At 29.0% G+C, this 22690-nt stretch overlaps 1 protein-coding gene and 1 long non-coding RNA gene across 2 annotated transcripts in view; both read left to right on the top strand.

Annotated features, from left to right (window-relative positions):
- LOC142645432 (uncharacterized) overlaps positions 1–22690 on the top strand; it is a 59367-nt gene that overhangs the window by 2641 nt on the left and 34036 nt on the right. Inside the window, exon 2 of the long non-coding RNA XR_012846560.1 lies at positions 6762–7081. This is a non-coding gene — a long non-coding RNA (uncharacterized LOC142645432). The remainder of the gene's footprint in view (positions 1–6761; positions 7082–22690) is intronic.
- On the top strand, positions 16500–21695 carry LOC113796271 (uncharacterized). The gene is made up of 2 exons (XM_027346513.2): positions 16500–18863; positions 18978–21695. The coding sequence occupies exons 1-2, from the start codon at positions 17378–17380 to the stop codon at positions 19640–19642; spliced, it is 2151 nt and encodes a 716-aa protein (XP_027202314.2). The 5' UTR covers positions 16500–17377; the 3' UTR covers positions 19643–21695.

Below are 22690 nucleotides of genomic sequence, written 5' to 3'. Positions count from 1 at the left end.
ATACACACACACACACACATTATCACAGCATCAGCATCAAAGATTTTTTTTTTTTTTTTTGTTCGGGATGATAATTATTATTTGATAGAAAATGAATTGAATGAATGAACATTAATTGTAGTTTTTTTTCTTGAGAAGAAAGAAACCGGTTATATTATCATCATTATGATTGAGTTGATGATGATTAGGATGCACTTTTATAGAACCCAAATACAAAATCAAATATTATCATCCAGAAATACGATATTCTCTCATTGATGTTATTGATGATGATGATAATGAACTAAACTTGACTTGAAAATAATCCTTTTCTCTCTCTCTCTCTCTCTCTCTCTCTCTCTCTCTCTCTCTTGTTGTTCGACATGAAAATACCGACTTGATAATTTTCAATTGATTAGCACATCTTTGTTTTTGGTTTTTTTTCTTATTCTTGTTTTTCTTGAAGAAAATTTATTCACCTGAAAAACTTTACGAAAAAAAGCTTGTTTTTCGTAAAGTTTTTCTTTTTTTGCACCCAAGTTGTTGTTATTGGTTGGTTGTTGAGAAATTTTTGAAATGTTTCGGTTGATTTAATTTGATTTTTTTTTCAAATTTTTTCATCAAGATGATGATGGTGAAAAATGATGTATCTCACGAACATTTTGATTTTCTCTGTTTCTGTTTCGGTTGTTGTTTTTTCTATATTCGTTCATATTGATCAACTTTTATAGTGATGATGATGATGATGATAATAATAAGATTTAGGGCGGTAAAGATTCTATATTCACTAATGGTTTTTTTTTGTATAAAGGATATAAGGTTTTACACATTTTACACATTTTTTCTTGTTTGTTTTTTTTGTCTTTCAAGAATCAAGAATCCTATAGCAACCACCATCATTTATTCATTCAAGAATCGATCACTTTAGAGTCTAAAGTTTAGACATAATGATGATGATGATGATTATGGTCCTTAAATTCTAGAATTTTTTTTCCGTCCTGAATCAATAATTCTTGTCCCTTTTTTACCATTATCATCAACATTTTCTCTGCTTGTGTTTGTATTTTTTTTTTTTTTTTGGTAAAAATCTAATGATAATCATCATTATTATTATTATGATGGTTATGATTATTATTATCATTATTAAATTGATGATGATGATGATTATAAGTGCAAACAACAACAACAACAGCACATCATATCAATAAATGAATGGATAATGACTATATTTGATATTGAATGAATGAATTGAATTGACGAATTGCATGTTATAATGAAATTAACAAAAAACAAAAAATGAATTGAATTGAATCGATTTTTCCTTCTTTTTCGTCTTCATTTTCCAAATTTTTTATTGTCTTTTTAGTGCAAGAGAGAGAGAGAGAGAGAGAGAGAGAGAGAGAGAGAGAGAGATTGTGAAAAAAGCACTATATGTTTTTATATTCTCATCATCATCATCATCAAATATCAAATAAAGTAAATAACCCATAGACAAATTATTATTATCATTATCATTATAATGTGTTTTGTTTGTAAATATGTTGAAATTGTAATCATTTTTAAAATTCACATTATTTTTCTATAGTACAAGTTGTGCGCATTCCTTTTCATAAAAGAAAGAATCATGACTTTTGAAATTCAGGTTAGGTTAGCTGAACTCTTCAAATTGATAATGAAAATTTCATTTTTTTCATTTTGAAAATTCAATTCAAAAAAGGATATATAGGATAACAACAAACAACAAATTCCATATCAAGTTCATCAATCAAAAAAAAAATCCAGAATTTTTTTTCATTTCTCGCTTGGTCGATGTTGTTGTTGTTATCATGCGCCAACCAACCAACCGACCAATTGCATCAACAAAAAATTCGTTTTCCATCATCATCATCCATAATCATTTATCATTTTTGTTTTTTGTTTGTTTTTTCTTTCTTCTTTTCCAACTACTACGTTTTTTTATTTTGTCTTTTCCAGTTTCCAAAAAAACAGAAAAAAAACATTAATTATTCAGTTTAGCTTGATTGGATTCAGCGTTTTTTCTTTTCTTTTTAGTTTGGTTTTTTCGTTCATAAATATCATCTTTATTCTTTTAGTTTCTGAATTGTTGGGCGCATTGTTGATTTGGCTCATTAAATTTTCTCTCACTCACTAATGTTTTGCATATCTTCTATAGCCATTCCTTGTCTATTTTTGTTTTTAACAATGTTAACAAAACAAGCAAACAATGTTTGTTTCTTTACAGTGTTAATGATTTATCATTTGGTCAATCATAATCATCATCATTTTGTATGATAATAACAATGATAATAGAAAAAAGCTTTTTCAAGCTTGAATTTTTTCACCAAATTATGGTTTCTTCACCATAAACATTATACACAAATGAATGTTGACATAATTCATATTTTTTTGTTTTGTCGTTGTTTTTGTCGTTTCAATGTATTTTGTCATTGTCTCTGCCTTGTGTGCATAGGAGTAATAAATTTTTCACGCAATTTAAATGACAATTGAATGACATTTCTTATGATTATCATTTTTATGGTTGGTTTCTTAAGTTGTGCAATTAAGAAATTTCTTCTTCTCCATTCTTCATATCCATATTTTCAATAATTTCTTTATTTAAATTGGATTTTTGTCGCTGTTTTCGCTGCAGAAAACAGCGGAAAAAGTTTTTGAAAAAAAATCAAAAAACAGCAGCAAAATGATGACCAGATATCTTTCAGAAAATGGACCATAAAAGTGTCAAATAAATTTATTTATTTTTCTGATTGCAGTGGTGGTGGTGGTTGTGGGGGGAAAAATTTGTCCGAAATTCAATGTGCGTTATGTGTGTTTGTGTTTCATTGATTTCATTGATTCGATATGGACAATCAACAATTGCTGAATGTTATAAATGAATATGGATATAACTAACTAACCAAAACCGAATAACAAAAAATACCAAAACGGTAGTCATCATCATTAGAGAGACAAACATTTTCATTGAAAAAAAATTTTCAACCGAAAAAAAGTAAAAAAGTCGTAGAAGAAAAAATCAGTGTTGGTTTAGTGAAAATCGTTGAACAAAATGAAAAAAAGATACTGAAATAAAGAGATTTATGGCCATGTCAAAAAACCAGAAAAACGAAAAACTGAAATGAAAACTGAAAAACGAATGTCCCGGGTAAGGTAAGGTTGTTGTTCTTCTACTGGCACAAATGTCTATTTGAAATTTAATTTTGAACAATAATGATGATGTTCTGATGATGATGAGATATCTACGTTATGTTTTCGAAAAGCCCTACGTTTTTTTTTTTGTCGTAAGCTTAATACAGTTTTTCTCGGTTTTCTCGTTGTTTTTTTTCATATAAAAACTAACATTTGAATGCAATATGGTGCCTGCTTGCTTGCGTGTATGGATTTTTTCTATACAAATTTTTTTTGTTTCTTTGCCGTCAATTTTCAAATAGAACAAAATTCATCCAACCAAAATGTATATATCTTTCTATGTGTATATAAAACGAACTATCAAACAAAATGATAAATGTCCATATGTGACCTCCATAATATTATACATTTTAAGCTGGGAGAGAGAGAGAGAGAGAGAGAGAGAGAGAATAAGAAATATTTTGTTTGGATGATGATGATGTTTGCCTATGTGCTTTTTCTATGTGTTTTGTTTTTCTTCTGGATAAAAAAGCCTTACCCACCACCACCACCACCACTACACACCCCCCTCAAATGTAGATGGTGAAATGCTTAGTTTTATTTTTATTTTCTCCATTTCTATCCCCTTTATAAATATATATCATAGACAAATGATTTATATGAATATATTTTCGTTTCCAAATTGTCCATATTTTGTTTATGTTTGTATCCATGTTATTTGTCTAAATCTATATCTGGTTTCATTCATTTCATTTCATTTCAGTAGAATCTTGTCATTTTTTTCCATTTGTTTGTTTTGTTTTGTTACCATTACATTTAATGTCTTTTGGAAATACATTAAATTATCCGGTATCCAAATATTCTGCAACCACAAAATATTGATTTGTTTTGACCATCATTCCTTTTTGACGAATGATAATAATAATAATATAATTAGATTAAAACTTGTAAAAAAAAATCAAAAGTCAAGATTCAGTCAAAGTTTAGTCAATATTAACACCTAACCGGCAATTATTTTATCATTTCTTCCTAATCATTATAATCATCTCTCAATCAATCCAATATAACCAGTAAAAAAACCAAAAAGCAGAATAAAATCCTTATTAAATCTTTCTGTTTTTGTTTAATATTTTCATTCATAAATGGAATGTGCTTTTCAATGTGTGTTATATGGTTTCCATAGATAAACCAGAAAAGAAAACAACAACAAGAACAAAATCAAAATGAATCTCTTTCTCTTTCTCTCTCTATGTATATAGAATATATTTCATTTCATAATCATCATTATTATTATCATTATTGTTTTCAATGATATTTTATGTTAATGTTTTCTAATGATGATGATGATCATCATCTAGAAATCACCATTTCTATGATGTATGGTTATCTGAATATTTTCTTCTCGTTTGTTTCTCTTGATAATGATAATGATGATGGTTTCTATTCAATACAGATTCTATAGGACACAAAAAAATTATTCTTGTTTTCATCATCATCATCATTCATATTCAAATTCTTTTTTTTTCGTTCAAACAAAATTTTCTCGTTCATTGTCTCTGTGTTTGGTTTGTTTGCTTGTTCGGTTTTCATTTTTTATTATTTGAATGGTTACTAGGCTAGATTCCTTATCGTTATGTAATCTTTTAAATGTCTAGTTGTTTTGCCTTGTTTTTCGAGTTGTTGTTGTTTGGTTCTCTCATTATCCTTGTGTTGACACTTGATTTATATTGAAATGTAATGTTAATGTTTCGGTTTTTTTTGTTATAAATTCTTTTGCAAAATAGCGTTACAAATTATATAATGATTATGATCATTAGATGTGAACGGGTTAAATTCTTTGCTTAATTTTTCCCTTTGCAAATGCTTTTGACCGGAAATTATTTCTGCTTTTATGAGGAAAGAAAAAACATTGTTTTTTTTCGCAGAAAAGACTCGAATCATTTCAAACATCAACCACTGGGCACTCCTACCAGTTTGACAATTATCATTATTTCGTTATTTTCATATAAAATCTTGAAAGAAAAAACAAAGTAAAAAAAACAAAGCACCACCACCACCACCATCATCATCATTATCATATCATCATCAATGGAAGGGAAAAATTTAACCCAAACATAGGCATTATATTAAAAAAAATATTCACATCAAATTTGAATCTCATTTAAATATATTCATTCATTCATTCATTAACGTTTCGTATTAGTTATAGTCATAGTAGGAAATTAAAGATTGTAAATTATCATTATCATTATTATCCATTAATCTTTTTCTGTTTTCAAAAAAAGTCTGAACAAACAAACAAACCAAACTCAAACTGAAATGTAAAACGCTATATAATTAAAGATGATTTTCAAAATTATATATTTTTTTTTATAACAACAACAACATTGAGAATTTTTCAAACATGGTTTTTGATGGTTTTGGGTTTGTTGTTTTTGCTTATTTATTTATTCATTCATTCATTCAACCAAACAAACAAACAAACAAACAATCCTTTTTGGTGTGTATGTTTATGTTTTCCTTTGAATGATGATGATGATGATAATTTGGATGTGGATGATAATAGTGTTGGTGGTGGTGATTAGAGAATATCGTTTTGTCCAAATTTTGTTTGACCAACGGGTTAATGATTGAATGGCTTTATGAGAGAATTTTTTTTTATCAAAGTTTTTCAAATACCTAATTTGTAACAAAAAAATCAAGGTGGAGCTTCAAACTTGTTTCTTTCTTTTTAGTTTGACTGTTTCTTCTCATTATAGTGCATTTTCAAAAATTGAATTCCCATAGAATTACAGGTAATGCCACCTAGTGTTGCTGTTTGATGATGATAATTATCTTTGTTGTTTACTTTGCCGTTAAAAATTTTAGATTCCAATTCGTTAGATGACGCTGATTATCAGTAACATCGGTAGATAGTTGTAGTGGAATAGAAATTAGTTTAATGTTTATGTTTTTTTTTTCTTTTTGATTTTTCAGTTTTTTCCGGTCGATGTTGTAGAAGCAAATATGAATGAAGGAATTTCGGTTTGTTTTGATATTATCTCCACAGAATTTATATGATTTATTCATAAACATTGTAACCGAATTAACCTTTGCATGATATTTGAGAAAAACAATGCTAATAAAATATTTTATCAATATTGATTTGTTGGTGATTTGTTGATGAAATTAATTAATTAAAAATGATTATTAGAAGGGGGAAAAAATTCTGTAAAATTAAAAAAAAAAATCAAATTTTAGTTTTCATTCTACGACGATAGATGTCGACACTGAGCGCAATAAATTTTCCTTTTTCTCTATATTTAGTTTTGATTTGTAAATCATAGATGGCAGCGCCTGGTTTAGGATTTTGAATTTGAATAAAAAACATACAATCCATTAATCAGCAAAGATATAATTTTTTTTTTCTTTCCAAAAAAGTAATTTATCATTTCTAGATAATGATGATAATGATAATGATGATTATTTCACCCAAAAACGAAAAAAAAAACAAACTTCCGTGTATTACGATGAGATCACGTGATTTATTCTTAATTGAACTAGAAAAATAAAAAATAACATATTTTGATCACGAATTAATTGAATTAAATTTCATTTTTTCATTTCATTTTTTCTGTTTCATTCAATTTCGACCATAGGTCATCATCGAAAATATCGAAAGCAAATTGGGTCGTGATCATCATCATCATTATCATCTTTTTTGGTAATAATTTATCGACAACCAACGAAAACGTTAAAACGAAAAATCGTTAAATCAACGAAATCAATGTGTGTTCAAGTGTGTGTGTGTTTTTCTTGGTTTTGTTTTGCCGGTTCCAGTGGTCAAGTGTTTCAGTGTTGTTTTTTTGGTTCTGTTTTTCTCAATTGTGAATTATTGTTTTCAACATTTTTTTCTGATCATCTTTTATAATCGAAAATGGAAATTGGCTGAAGAATGAATTTCTTTCTTTCTTTCGTGGTAAGTAGATTTCCCGAATTTTACATGTTTTTTTCCACATTTACATTCAACCAATTTTTCAAATTTTGTGAAAACTAAACCAAGGTTTCTTACAATATCTTCTATGTTCATGCAAAAGTTACAAAAAGTGATTTATTGCTCACGTGTTTAGCCAAAAGCAAACTGATAATTTTAGTCAAGTTGGAAGAAGGAGGAGAGGGAGAAAGTAGAAAAAAAAAATAATTAGGTTCAAACCTAATAACCCTAACACAAAAGATAAGATATTGTTTTACAATTTGAAAAAATGATGATGATGATGATGATAGTTGTTGTTGTTGTTGTTGTTGTTTGATTTGTAGCCTCGAATTACTTGAATAATTTGTTGTTGTTGTTGTTTGTTGTTTGATGATAACGATACCGTTTCGATACATCAACAACATCGTCTTTCCATCGACAACAACAACGTTGGCGACTACAAATGATCAAGTGTCAGTGAGATTTATTACCATTGATGATCGGGTATAATGTTTTGGTTTGTCTTGTTTCTGGTCAGTTTTCTGTGAACAAAAAACTGACCAGAAACGAATTTCTTCGTGTCCTGAAATTATTTTTCAAACCAAAAATTTTGTTTAGTTTCGTTTTGCTGAAATTCATCAAAAACACACACAACATTTGTTTCATTTCTCTTGATTATATCGACCGCTCGTGTGTTGTGTGTTTGTTTGTATGTATAATATACCGACCGACCAATCGATCGATTGATCGACCGACCAGAGTCAACAGAATCAAACAAAAAAAAAACAAGAAAAAAAACATTAATCATTTTTATGAATCAAATGTTTTTTCGCCTTTTCTTTCTTTTCATTTCATTTTTGGATATAATTAGCTCGTGTAAAATGAATGTTTTGGAAAGAAGATGACGACGATGTACGGTGTTTTTTTTTGTTTTTAAATTTTTTTATGTTTAAAAATTTCTTTAATCAAGCCATTTTACACAGGATACACAGGTAGTGTTTTACCGTTGTTGTTGTTGATGATGATGAAAAAAGTTTGTTTTTTCTGTTTTTTCAATCATCATAATTGGCTAAACCCAAAGAAAAACCCGAAAACGAAAAAATAACACACACGCACACACACATACATGTCATATTATAGGACCAGAATGTATGTTTGTGTTCATTCAAACAAACAAAAACGAACGAAAAAAAAAATGACAAGACACTATGACAACAACCAACAACCAACGATGATGATTGAAAATATATATTTTTTTTCTTTCAATCCAGCCAGCCAAAACAAGAGAAATAGAAAAAAGCCGCCAGAATATCCAACCAAAAAATGCCTGTTTTTACTCTGTTTTTTTTTTTTGTTTCGAATGAGATTTTCGTTCTTTGTTTTTTTTTGTTTGCTGGTTTTCATTCAATGATGATGATGGATTCACGATGTGCATCTCATCATCATCATCGACTTTGACTTCGACAAGCTACACACACAGACTACAAAATCATTATACAATCGATTTGATTTGATTTGATTGTCATCATCATCATTGTTTTTTCTCATTTTGGAATGATGAAATCTTGTTTCTTTCGCTAGTTTTTTTTGTTTTTCAAAGCGCCGGCTTGTTTTGTTTTCTAACGAAAAACAATTGACAAAAAATTTTCCAATGAAAATAAACCAGAAAACCAGAAAATGATTAAAGACAAAATTGAATTTCTCAAGTTTCTTTTTCAGGTTGTTCGGTTGGTTGCTTGATTGTACAAAATATTGTTCGGGATACTTTCACGTTCGATGTTTTTTTTGGTTTCTTTTTTGGTTTCTTTTCGGATTCATTGAAAAGATACATCATCAGATACATCATGATCATGATGATAATCATCATGATCTTTTCTCGATGGTCATGATGATAGTTGATCATCATCATCATCATCATTATTATCCTTTTCATCATCATCCGTTGATGACATAGTCATCATTTTTTTCTTTTTTTCTTTAATCTTTTGATTTTCCCTGTTTAAAATCATGATTGAAAGCAAAGGCTGGTTGGTTAGATTTTACCATTGGTTGATATTCTTGTTGCTGACTTTATCAACCGAAAGAAGAAGAAGAAAAAAAACGACAAAGATGTTTCTGATTTTGCCTATAGGATTTTTCTGATTTTTTTCCTTCGTTTGTTCTTCATTCTCTTCAGTGTCCTGCATTTTTTTTCCAAAGTTTTTTCTTCGTCTTCTTACCATCATCGTTCGTCGTTGGTCGTGTTCATCGAACATAATGACAGGATGGATAGTTTGGTTGTTGCTATACTGACTGTAGCTAGCTAGTAAAAAAAAAAAAATTCAGGCAAGCAGGTTTCATAATATCAAATCATCATCATCATCCTTAAACAATTATTATAACCAACGACCGACCCGAACAACAACAACAACAACAACAATTGCCAAATGTTTTTTGAGAAAATATTCGGCTTGATGGTTTGATTTGCTCGACGATGGTTGCCTATTTTTTTTAAATTTGACTTTTTCGTTGGTTGGTTGGTTGGCTTTAGCGCTTGCTTCTGTTGTTGTTGTTGTTGTTGTTTGGGTAAACTTTTGACGACAACGATTTTTTCGTTTCGTTTTTCGTTTTAGTTGAAATTCGAATCAAGATCGGTCGATCAGTTTGGTTGGTTGGTTGGTTGGATGATTTTTTTTCTACTGCTGTTGCTGCTGCTTTTTTGGTTAGTTGAAGTGAATCTTGTTTTCGTGTCTAATTTTGTTGTTTTTTGTTGTTGTTGTTGAAAACTGCCATTGATGATGATCATCATGGTGGCCAGAAAAAGCCTGAATCCCGAAAATGTACTTGATGTCGATGATGAACAGCAAAACTGAAAAAAAAACTAAAGAAGACATCGCCCTACCCGCTTTTTTTTTTGCTTCATAATATCTGTTTGTTGTTGCTCAGAAAAAAAGCCAAAATATGAATTTGAAATGAATTTCTCGTTGTTGCTGAAATGTCTGGAGTGAGTGAGTGAGAGAGAGAGAGAAAGATGACATAATATGAAGAAATTGAAAAGAATTGAAAATTTTTCTCTGGGTTTTTTCTTTCTTTCTCGAGGAAGAAAAGAAAAGAAACGAAAATATCAATATGAAAATGGTTGATGATTGAAGAAAATTGAATTTTTTATCAAAAAAAAACAAAAAAAAACCTAAAAAAGTCATCATTAAAATAACCAAAGATAATGATGATAATCCTGGGTATATGTTTTTTGTTGTTGTTTAGTTTGGTTTGGTTAGATTGAATATTAGTTACCTTATATTTCCATTAGATAACGATATTTATGGATTCATTCATTCAATCATTCATTTTTTTGCACTTGTAATTCATAATTTAATCCAGCCAACAAAAGAAAAAACAACATTAAAAAAACCCTTTTTTCCTGTCTGAATTTATTTATTATCAAAAACATTTTGAAATTTCAATTTAATGATGATGATGATGATGATGATGATAAGTTCAGTGGACCTTGGAAAATGTTTTTATTGTTGGTTGTTGTTGTTGTTTGTTGATTGATTGATGATGATGATGAATGTGAATATAATATCTATGCATACAGGGTTAATCTAGTTATATAATAATAATTATATCTTTTGTGTGTTTGTGTCTAACAAGATGACCATTAGGGTTAAATTAGATTTTTCATTCATTTTTTAAAGAGAAAAAAATTTCCCATATAATTTTCATTTATTTCATCACAAGTTACACAAAAACGCCACACATATGCGAAATAATTACATAGTAGTAGTAGTTTATTAGGTATATAAGATCGTGACAATAAAATTTTCATTATCATTTTAAAACTTATTATAAATTCATTAGAGTTTTTTATTTTTATAACAATAATAACAATAACAGATGATGATAATAATCAATTACAGAAGATGCTTTACTTTTACCCTGTAGATCCGAATATTGTCGTTTGAAAATTATTACTGGTGAAAAAAAAACAAAAATTACCAAGAAATTTTGAACATTTGAAAAAAAGCCAGAAAATGAATTTTAAAAAAAAAATTTATACAAAAAACAAAACAAAACAAATTCGGATTTAGAGGGGAAAATGTAGAGTATTCAAATGACAACTATGATTAATATGATTATCCTTGTTGTTGTTGTTGTTGTTGCTTGTTAGCCTGAAAGATTATCCAGAAATTGGATTAAAAAATAGAATCAAAAAATAACTTTTCTGCTGTCATTTTCCTTATTGCTTTTGTTTTTTCTAAATTGCTTGTCAATTTCATTTCAATTTTTTTTTTTTTGATTTCGCTTTGTTCTGAAATTTCAATAAAAAAAGATTTATTATTAATGATAGCAACGATGATAATTATCAAAACACACACACACAAACAATGTAATTTGATTATGTGAAACAGAAAAATCATTAAAAGTATTTGTGCTACCGTTGAAAAAAAAAATCATTATCGATCATTGATTTATAATTGATAATCAAGTATATCTTGTTCAAATCATCAAATCATATGTATTTTTTTTTTTTTTTTGGTGGTTACAAAATTGTTACATTGTGTGATATATTATTCTTGGAACATTTGATTACATTTTTGTGTGGGTAATAAATATTATTTTGTTGATAATGACGATGATGATGGTAATCATCATAAAAGAAACGAACATTTTTTTCAACTTTTTTTTCAAAATGAATAATGATTTATTGAAAAAAAATGGTGACGATTATTATGTTGTTGTTGTTGTTGTTGTTGTTGATGATGATGATCCAGGAACAGGAACGATCATTTTTTTATGATCATTACATTCATTACATTTATTCATTATGACCGTTAACATATCAATTGAAGTGCTGGGTGAAGAATGTAAAGTACCACCAACCAACCAACCACCATTATCATCATCATCATTAACGATTGATAATGACATTCAGTATTTGGTTTGGCTTGTTTGGTTTTTCTTGGTTTTCTACAATAGTTCAAGTTGTTGTTGTTGTTGTTGTTGAAACAACCGAGAAAAAAAAAGGTCACTAGTTCTTCGCTAATCGATCGATGAATGAATGAATGAACCTAATTTGATTTTTGATTTTTGATTTTTTTTTTTGCTACTAAAAAAACAAACCAGAAACGAAAACCAAAAACCAGAAAAAATCAATGACCGATTGTTTTTTGACCTAATTGTTGTTGTTGTTGTTGTTTAAATAGAGATAATAAACAAACAACAACAAAAATTTTTTCACAATTAATTAATTAATCAAAAGAAAAAATGATGATGATGCTGGATTAATGATGTTTCTCTCTCTCTCTCTCTCTCTCTCTCTCTCTCTCTCTCTCTCTCTCTCTCTCTCTCTCTCTCTCTCTCTCTCTCTCTCTCTCTCTCTCTCTCTCTCTCTCTCTCTCTCTCTCTCTCTCTCTCTCTCTCTCTCTCTCTCTCTCTCTCTCTCTCTCTCTCTCTCTCTCTCTCTCTCTCTCTCTCTCTCTCTCTCTCTCTCTCTCTCTCTCTCTTTCTCTGAATGTTCATTATGGATCCACACACACATTGGATTTGAATTATGATGATGATAATGATGATTTATTTTTTTATTTATTTAGCTGGCCTTGTACTTGAATTATTTCCTACTAACAAAACTTTCTCTCTCTCTATATATATATGCTTCTGTGATTATAATCATTATCATCATCATCATCATCATTATCATTATCATTGAAGATTAATGAGAGAATCATCATTTATATAAACGACATACATCCACATACACAGACACACACACACATAGACACAGAGGCAAAACACAAACAGATATGGATGATGCTAAACTTCTATTAATAAAAATAAAAGGTTTTTTTTCTTCTTTTCTTTTTTCTTTCTTCGGATTTTTACCTTCACTTTTTTTTATTATCGAGATTTGTGTTTTACCTAGATTTTTGTAATGATAATTTGTCTCGAGTGTTTTTTAATTGTTTTTTTTTTAAATTTTACAAATTTTTTTTATCATCGTTGTTGATGATGATGTATCAATGACCGATATGAGTAATTTTATAATTCATTAAAACATCATCATTATCAAGTTATGATGATGATGATGGTGATGATAATTAAACTATAATTAGCACCGTTTGATTAATTAATCATTTTACAAATTGATAATTTTATTGGTTTTTTACTTGGTGGTTCAGGTTTTTGTCAATAAAATCAAATTATTTATTTATTGGTCATTCAATTGATGATGCTTTTTCGGCAAATCAATCAAAAATCAAACGATTTTTCAATCGATTTTACTTTTGTTGTTATTAAAATTCAACTCTATATAAAAAACGACTATGAAAATTGAAAACATCATTGATGTTTACCATTTGTTTGTTTGTTTGTTTGTTTATTTTTTCATTCAATCAATATAAATACAGGTTTTAAAATCTTAGTACATGTTTCATTTCATTTTCTTTTTGCTTTGATGATGATGATGATGTTTTTTTTTGTCCATATAGAAAAATGAAAATTTACCCAGTCAGTCATTCAAGTCAATCACATTATAGCTTATTTTTATTCATTCAACATAGAAAAAAATGGACAACATGAAATGTCATCAGTATGATTTTTTCTTGCTTGCTTGCTTTTCTCTGATGATAATGTTGATGGTGATGAAGGAATGAAACCCTATGTATGCATCATGTTTTTTTTCATTTCCATCAAAATGATGACAATCCGCATCCATTCATTGATTTCTGTGTGTGACTTATCAACAACAGTTGCAATGTTTTTTTTTCCTTCCTTCATTCAAGGTTGACCATTCTTTTTTTGATTTTTCTTTTTTTTTGCTAAACAAATCGGTGAAAAGATGGATTGACACAATGGACATTCATTTCTTTTCTTTTTTCTATTTTTTTCCCCCAGTATGTACGTAGGATTTTTTTCGTTTTCCTATTGTCTTCAACATCAGCATCGACAACATTCAACAGGATTTGTTGTTGTTGTTGTTTTCCTTTAGTGTATGGTATTTTTTCTTTTTTCTTTTTCTTTTTGCAAAGAAGAAAAAAACATTTCATCAATGCAATCCACCAATTGAATTCGAATGTGTTGCTCATCTTTTTTTTTTTTGACCAGAATTGAAAATTGAAAAATTTTCACAATGTACGATGCCCGCCCATAATTTTTTTTTGTTTCAAAAATAAAAAAAAACCAAATTTCCAATTTAGATTTTTGATTTGGGTTTGGTGATTAGTTTCTTAGGTTTTGTTAGCTGTCAGTTTTTGTTGTTACTTTTCGCATATTTTCCAATCCCGTATAAAATTTTGGAAAGAATTTTCTAAAAACAAAACAAAAAAATTATTATGATTTTTTTTTGGGCCATTGAAAATTATTTTCTTTTTCTTTCATTAATGACTTTTGTCTATTTGATTAATTTTTTTTCTTCCACTATTCAGTCTAGGTCCTAAGGTCAAGGTGTGTGTGTGTGTTTGTGGATCTACCTGTATGTCGGTTGTTGTTGTTGTTGTTATTGTTTTTTCCAAACAATAATTATTATAATGTCCTTGGAGAGTAAAAGAAAAAAGAGAGTCACAGGTTGTATAAGGCTAGGCTAATCTACCCAGGTACTGTACTGTAAATTTTTTTACCTTGATAATTTTTTTAACGATAGTTTCATAGTTTACCTGAATATATCGGTGGTTTTGGGTAATTACATCGAGTGTCTCAAACACCAAATAATGTTGTTTTTTTCTTTTCTTCTTCTGACAATTTCTATGAATGGATTCATTCAAACAATGAATTCCATTGGGACCAATAAAATTTTTCTTTCTTTTTTACCCAATTTGAATATTCGAGTTAAGTTGCTTTGTGATTAATATCGAATGAATCAAATTCAATTTACCAAACGTAAACCTTTTGGTTTTTCTTCTTGGACAACTTAATCTAATTTGACAAATCAATTCATTATTGATTGGTCAAATTGATTCATTGATCGATTGATTGATTGATTGATTGATTGATTGATTGATTGATTGATTGATTTGCTTGTTTCTTTGACTTTTGCAAATGTTTACGATGATGATCACTATTTTGTAAATAATCAGCAAAACTGAACCGTTTTTTTTTCGTAGTTTACAAATCCAACTAATTATCCATGATTAATTTGATTAATTAAATGATGTTTATCATCATTATCATTACCGATGTAATACAGTAACCAAAACAAAAAAGTATTTTATCAAATCAAAATACGAAAAAACTTTCGTGGTTTTTTTGTTTGGATAAAGTAAATATACAGGAATCACTCTTGTTATCATCACACACTTAAGTGAATATATCCTGTATATAAATCATCATTATTCTTCTTTGGGGGCGAAAAGCGTGTATATGCACACACACACACACACACACTTATAAAACATTCATCATTCTAACAGCTAAAATCAACCAAACAAACCAACCAAGTAAATATAGAAAAATTACGGCGCAAAATCCATCATCATCATTCAATGATTTTTTCTTCTTCTTCTCAGCCAGGAAAACACACTGAACAAAATGAATCCAAACATGGCTGCCGTTGATGATAACCATGGTTGATGGTGATGGCAATGATGATGATAGCAGCAACATTCAAAGATAGATCAACATTTGGTGGAAATAGACAAAAGTTTGTTTGTTTGGATCTTTCTATCTGAAAATCATGTTTGTTGCTTTGAAAATCATGTTTTCGTTTGTTGTTGTCCCTTTGGCTGTAGCTGCTGCTGCTTCCATGTTGATGAGAAAATTATTTTTTTCATCATTTTTTTCAATTGAACGAAAAAGATGCAAAAATTGGATAGGATGATGATGAAAATATGCCAAATGTTTGGCAGCATGGTTGTTGTGTTTTATTTTCAAAATTTTTTCGGTTGTTGTCGTTTGGTTATAACAATGGTAAAACCGAAAAACAAAACAAAACAAAAAAAAAAAAAATTCAATATTCGCTGTGTGTAAACCGAAAAGAAAATACAGAAAATAATATGAATGAAACGACGCAAGCGCAGAAAAAAATTTCATTCAAAAAAATAGGCGGGACTTGAAAACAAAAATGGGTGTTACATTAGTTTTGCATACATACATACATCAGGCACATCATCATTGTTATATATTTGTTTGGAGCAAAAAGAAAAAAAACGAATTCAGTTGTTTCATTTCATTCTCTTCTTTTTTTCCATTCATTCATTGCATTTTTTTACACAAATTTATCCAAATGTATGTGTGTGTGTGACAACAACGAATCTTTGAAAAACAATTCATCACTGTCACACACACACAAACAGCGACAAAGACGAATAGACATGCCAAACATATATACGATAACATCAATGTAAACCGCTTCCACAGACACAAGTTATATATTGATGAAGAATTACCAGAAGCAATTTTTTTGATAAATATCTTTTTTTTTTTGTTGTGAAAGTCACGTGTATATTGGAACAAAACACACACACACACATATATATAGAATGGATATCTAAAGTATATTTCATGAAAAAGTAGGTGGAGCTTAATCCTTAACATTTTCTAGCTAGCTAGTTTTTTTGGTATGAAAAACTGAATGATAAAATGAAAAAAGAGTAAGTTTGAGAGAGAGAATGATAGAGTGAGAGAATGAAAGACAATCGAAAATACATCATTGATATCGAATGAAAATCGACGACAACAACAACAATAATAATAAACAAACGAACAAACGAATGAAGACGATGGTGATCATGATGATATTGATATTGATATGATGATCATCATGATGATCCAGAAAAAAAATAAGCTATATGATTGTGTTTGATTTTTGTTTGATTGATTGAATCATTGATTCTAATGATAGATGTGTTTTTGTTTGTTTGATTTTTGTATTGAATATAATCATCATCCAAAAAATTCGTCAAAAGTTTTCATTCTGATTAATTAATAAAATTCCTGAAAAATTCGGTGAAAAAAATTGGAATTTAATGATTATGATGATAATGATGATAAATGTGTGTAATGTGAGAAAATATTCTTGTGAACAGAATAATTGTCAGTTTGTTTGTTTATCAATCATAACTATCATTATCAATAACCTTTTTATTGTTAAATTTTAAAAATGACCATCATCAATGTGTGATTTGAAATAATTATTGTCAAAATTTGAACCAATGAAAAAACGTTTTTGTTTTGGTCAAATTATCTATTTTTTTTTGTGTGTAAAACCATTCCGAATTGATTAGCTAATAATCCATAATCCATATATCATCAAGAATCCTCGAACAAAATTTTGTTTTTCGTTTTTTTTAAATTTAATTTTGAAATAATTGTTGTTTGATAAAATTGATAATGGTCATGAGTTCTTCATTTATGATGAATTCTACGCCGGCGGCCTATCCAACGGCCGCCATCGTTGATCATAAATCATTTGTACCATCAATGAGTTTAATGGATCCATTATCATTAGATTATGGTACAGGATTATCTGGTATGTCCAGTACAAGTGTTAGTGGTGTTGGTAATAATGGAAATAGTGGAATTGGATTAATTGGTACCGGTGTAAATGGTATTAGTACAACACAAAATGGTCAAAATAGCCATCTAAATCATTTAAATACAAATCATCCACATCATTCACATCATAATCAACATCATACACATCCACATCAAAATCCACATCATAGTTCATATTCATTATCTGATTATTATGGTAGCCATCATCATACGACACATCAATCATCAACGGCTACATCGAATGCAATTCAATCAGCAATTGGTGTTGCAGCAGCTGCTGCTGCTGCTGCTCAATCACAAATGTCACCAATGGGTCTTGTTGGTCAACATCAACATCTTGGTGGTGGTGGTAGCGGAGTTGGTGGTGGCAGTACCGGTTCCGGTAATGGATTATCATCATCATCATCATCACCACATACACATCCAATGAATCATCAAATGAATACACATCATTATGGTTATCATTTAAATTATTCAACAATTGATCAAAACCCGGTACACGTTACACATCCAAATGTATCTCATCATACTGGTCATCCAAATTTACATCATCCATCACATCATCATTTAACACATCATCCATCACATCAACAAAATCATCATCTAACAACTCATCATCATCCTCATCATCATCATCATCCATATGGTGCACATTCAATGGCATCAACATTAGGTCAATCAATGGCCAATACTATATCAACATTAGGTGTTAATAATAATAGTAATAATAGTATTTCAGCATTAGGTAATGGACATCAATATTTTTCACAATGTTCAATGAATGTTGGTGGTAATAATAATAGTAGTGTTGGTGGTGATGTTTCACCACTTGGACCATTATCAATGTCATCAGGTCAACATCCATTATCATTACAGAATTCAACAACAACAACAACAACAGCAACATCATCATCATCATTAACAAATAATCCATCAACAACACCGAATAATCAAATATCACCAACAAGTCATCAACATAATCAACAACAACAACATTCACCATTGGGTGGTACAAATAGCAATCTTAATTCTTCTGGTGGTCCAGGTAGTTGTGGTGGTGGTGGACATTTATCATCACGTGTATCAAGTCCATCATTAATGGGACAACGTTCACCACAATCACCTGGTAGTCGTTGTAATCAATCAATGGGAATTTTGATTGATCCACCATCACCAATGATTGATGATTGTGCATTATCTACGGCTTCGGGTTCTGATTCTGGTACTGGTGGTGGTGGTGGTAGTAGCAGTGGTGGCGGTGGTGGTCATCCAGTAATATATCCTTGGATGAAAAAAGTTCATATTGCACCAGGAAAAGGAGGTAAGGATTTTTGATTTGATTTGAATATTTGCATCGATTGATTGATTGATTTGCATCTCGATATTAACTTTCTCTCTTTCTCTCTCTTTTTCTATGTCATTTTTCAATATTTAGGTATACAAAATAATGGCAATAATTTCAGTAGTGCTGAAGCAAAACGTCAACGAACAGCATATACACGTCATCAGATATTAGAATTGGAAAAAGAATTTCATTTTAATCGTTATTTAACTCGGAGAAGACGCATAGAGATTGCACATTCACTTTGCCTGAGTGAACGACAGATAAAAATTTGGTTTCAAAATCGCCGAATGAAATGGAAAAAAGATAATAAATTACCAAATACAAAAAATGTAAAGAAAAAAAATCCACAAAATCAACAGAATCAACAGAATAATCAACAATCGAACAATAATAATAATAATTCCATTGGTGGCAATACAAATTCTGATTCTTCAGTAACGCCAACAACAATACCAACAACAACATCAGCAGCAACGATATTAAATCATCCAAATCAATCATCAACACCGAATCATATGAATCATCAACAACAACAACAACAACAAATTGATCATCAACAACAACAAATTCATCTAAGTCATCCACAACAACATCATCATCCACTTCATCATCCATCAATGGGTATTCAACAACCACCTCCTCAATCAATAACCCCGCAACCACAACAACAAGGTGGACCATTATTGAATGATATTAAAACAGAATCATCGAATAATAATGGTCCATCTGGTTTATATGGTATAACCGAATTATGAAATCATCTTTGATTTTTTTGTTCTGATGTTTTTTTTCTGTTCTGTCAACTAATCCTCATCATCAACAACTATCTCTTTCAAATATTTGCCTGCTTTGTCAAAGCAGTGAATTTCAGAATCTCATTCTCATTATCATCATCATCATCATTCATTGATTGATTCCTAAATCTCATCTCACTCATCTCTCTCTCTCACACTTTCTATTCAGTGCAACAAACTCATCATTATTATCATTATTTTGATCCACTAAATCACTCACTTTTTAGTCTCTTTTTTTTTCTTCAATTCTGGTTTTTTTCATCTTTATTCTCGAAAAGTTTCAAATATAGTGATGATGATTTGAATGTTTTGCTTTGTGTTTGTGTGCTTCTGTGTGTTTGTTTTTGGTTCAAAATGAAAAGATTTTCACCAAAAAAAAAAAAAAAAATCCAATTGAATATTGCAATCTTGAATCTTGAAAAAAAAGTTTTACATTTTCCTCTCTATCTCACCACTTTTTTTTCATCAATAATGTTGTGATACGGCCATACCATCAATATCATCAATATCAACCAAGAATCAAATTCAAAATTTTTTCCAATCTCAACATTTTTTTTGTTTCATGTTCCTGATTATAATCCAACAATAATAATATCAATAAATTAATCTCAAATCTCAAACCTCAAGTTTTGTTATTTTATCAATGTTTTTTTTTGGCAATAAACAAAATTTTGAAACTGTAACAACAACAACATTCGAAATGGAATGAAGGATTTACTCGAATGTCACACACACACAGAGACAAACAAACATTTGAAACGAAAAATGTTGTTTGTTTGTTTTTTTTGATGGCAATAAAGCAATTTAGAAGAGAAAAAAAATTATCGATTGGAATGGAATTCATCAAACATCATCCAAAACATCTCAAAACATCAATGTTTTTTCCACTCAATTTTTCCCCCACACATTTCGCGACTTATATTCACTCGAAAATTTCTGCTCATCCATATTTATGTAACTAAAAAAACAGCAAAAATATTTTCGGTCTGAATTTCTTCCCCTCTCTCTCTCTGGATATCGTTATTATTCATTTATTTATCGTGTTTGAAAAACCAAAATCAATTAACATTCCAAAAAACCGAAAATACCAAAATATCACATCACATCTGATCATATTACATCAAATGTTTCATATGTATTTGATATAAACAAAAAACGATACATTTTGGTGATCATCGTCGTTGTTACCTCAAAACAAAAACAACAAAAATGTTATTACTTCGAACAAAACAGAAAAACAAAAACACACGGAAAAAAAATTGTTTATTTTTTAGTTTTGAAATTCTTGATTTTCAGTTTGAAAAAAAACTTCCCAATTCACAATGATAATGATGATCGTAGAAAATGTTTTACAGTCAAAAGTCAACAGAGTTTGGTTTTACGTTGTTCCTCTTTGGTCCCAGTGTGTTTGAAAAAATTCACAAAAAATTCATTTCGCTCAGTAAAAATAAATCTCAAAAAACACAACAGTCACCAAAATCATCATTTTTTTCCTTGTAAAATATATAATTCTTATCTAATTTGTAATAGAGAATCTCAAAATACAAACACACACACATACATTTATAATTATAATAATCAAATCAAATTATAATCGGCCCGCAATCATCATCATTATTATTAATTAATTAAAAATGTTTGAAAAATTTTCTCTTTAAATTATGATCCACACACACAGACATTACATTCTTGATTCTTGATTCTTGATTCTTGATTCTTGATTCTTGATTCAAAATTTAATTTAATTTAATTGAAAATTACAAAAGCAAAAAAACATTTTAATTATCATTGTAATTCTCTCTACTTCTACTTCTTATCTTTCTCATCATCATCATTACCGCATTAACACATTCACATCATCCGAATTATCACTATTAACTGGATTATTAATAATAATAAAAAAACCATAATTATTATTTACAGATATTATTTATAAAATTATTATAAATTATATATAACAACAACAACAACAAATATTTATAAATAGAATAAGAGTTTTTCTTTTCATTTTTCATTTTGATTTTCTTGATTTTTTTTTTCATTTCCAATATTAAATATATATATATGAATCGATAAGTAAAGAATCATATTTGATGATGTTGGTTGATCATTTGATTTTTGTTGGTTTATGCAAATTTGAAAACAAATTTAAAAGATTTGTTGGTCATCATCAGCAATGACATAACTTAACCTGACTTAACTTGATGTGTTTTAATTTCTAGCTCTTTTTTTTTGAATTTTGAGTTTTTTGTTTTTCTATAAATATCACTAAAGTTGTGATTCTTTGTTTGTTTGTGTTGATGTAATTTCTATCATAAAAATGTTTGTCCTGATGTTGATGATAACTGAATTGAGAATTGACATTTCTCACACAAAAAAAATCATTCACAAATATTCCATCATTATCATCATCATTTTTTTTCACTATAAATATAGATCTTTTTTTTTGTTATTGCCAACCTTCTTTAGGTGTTTTTTTTCCGTTTTTTGGTTGGCACAAATACTGTGTTCATTTTTTTTCGTTTATAGTTATACTTGGATGACAAACTTTGATTTTTTTTCCATACGATCGTCGAGAGATGAAGAGAGCAAGAGAGAGAGAGAGAGAGAGAGAGAGAGAGAGAGAGAGAGAGAGAGAGAGAGAGAGAGAGAGAGAGAGAGAGAGAGAGAGAGCGAGAGAGAGAGAGAGAGAGAACCGATCAATCACAATCCATCATAATCACAATCAATTTTCTGGTTTTTTTTTCTTCTTTCATATCTTAACTTTGTCAATTTAAATAATATTGTCCAAAACTGACAGGAATATATAGATATAGTTTGTTTTTCTATCTCAATCTGCACGTTTTTGGTGGTGAGAAATAGATTTTTTTTTCTTTTCCACAAAAAATTTTGACTTTTGACTTTTGAATTTTATTGAATTATTATTCGCACCGAAAAAAAATCTTTCAATTTAGCAGAAAAAAGCTTCAAGATTTTCTTTATCTTCATAGTGATTCAGAAGAAAAAAGC

Source organism: Dermatophagoides pteronyssinus, unplaced genomic scaffold (genome assembly GCF_027571235.1).
Source record: "Dermatophagoides pteronyssinus isolate colony J.1.1.1.1 unplaced genomic scaffold, Derpt_VIB-CSIC_2022.12 sq0011, whole genome shotgun sequence".
NCBI classification, from domain to species: Eukaryota; Metazoa; Arthropoda; class Arachnida; order Sarcoptiformes; family Pyroglyphidae; genus Dermatophagoides; species Dermatophagoides pteronyssinus.
This window is presented reverse-complemented; position numbering and strand designations above follow the sequence as displayed.

What these genes read in the sequence shown, in the direction of transcription:
- LOC113796271 (XM_027346513.2), top strand. Translation starts at nt 17,378, where the DNA reads ATGGTCATGAGTTCTTCATTTATGATGAATTCTACGCCGGCGGCCTAT. An exon ending in TATTGCACCAGGAAAAGGAG is followed by an intron (nt 18,864 to 18,977) that starts GTAAGGATTTTT and finishes TTCAATATTTAG; the next exon opens with GTATACAAAATAATGGCAAT.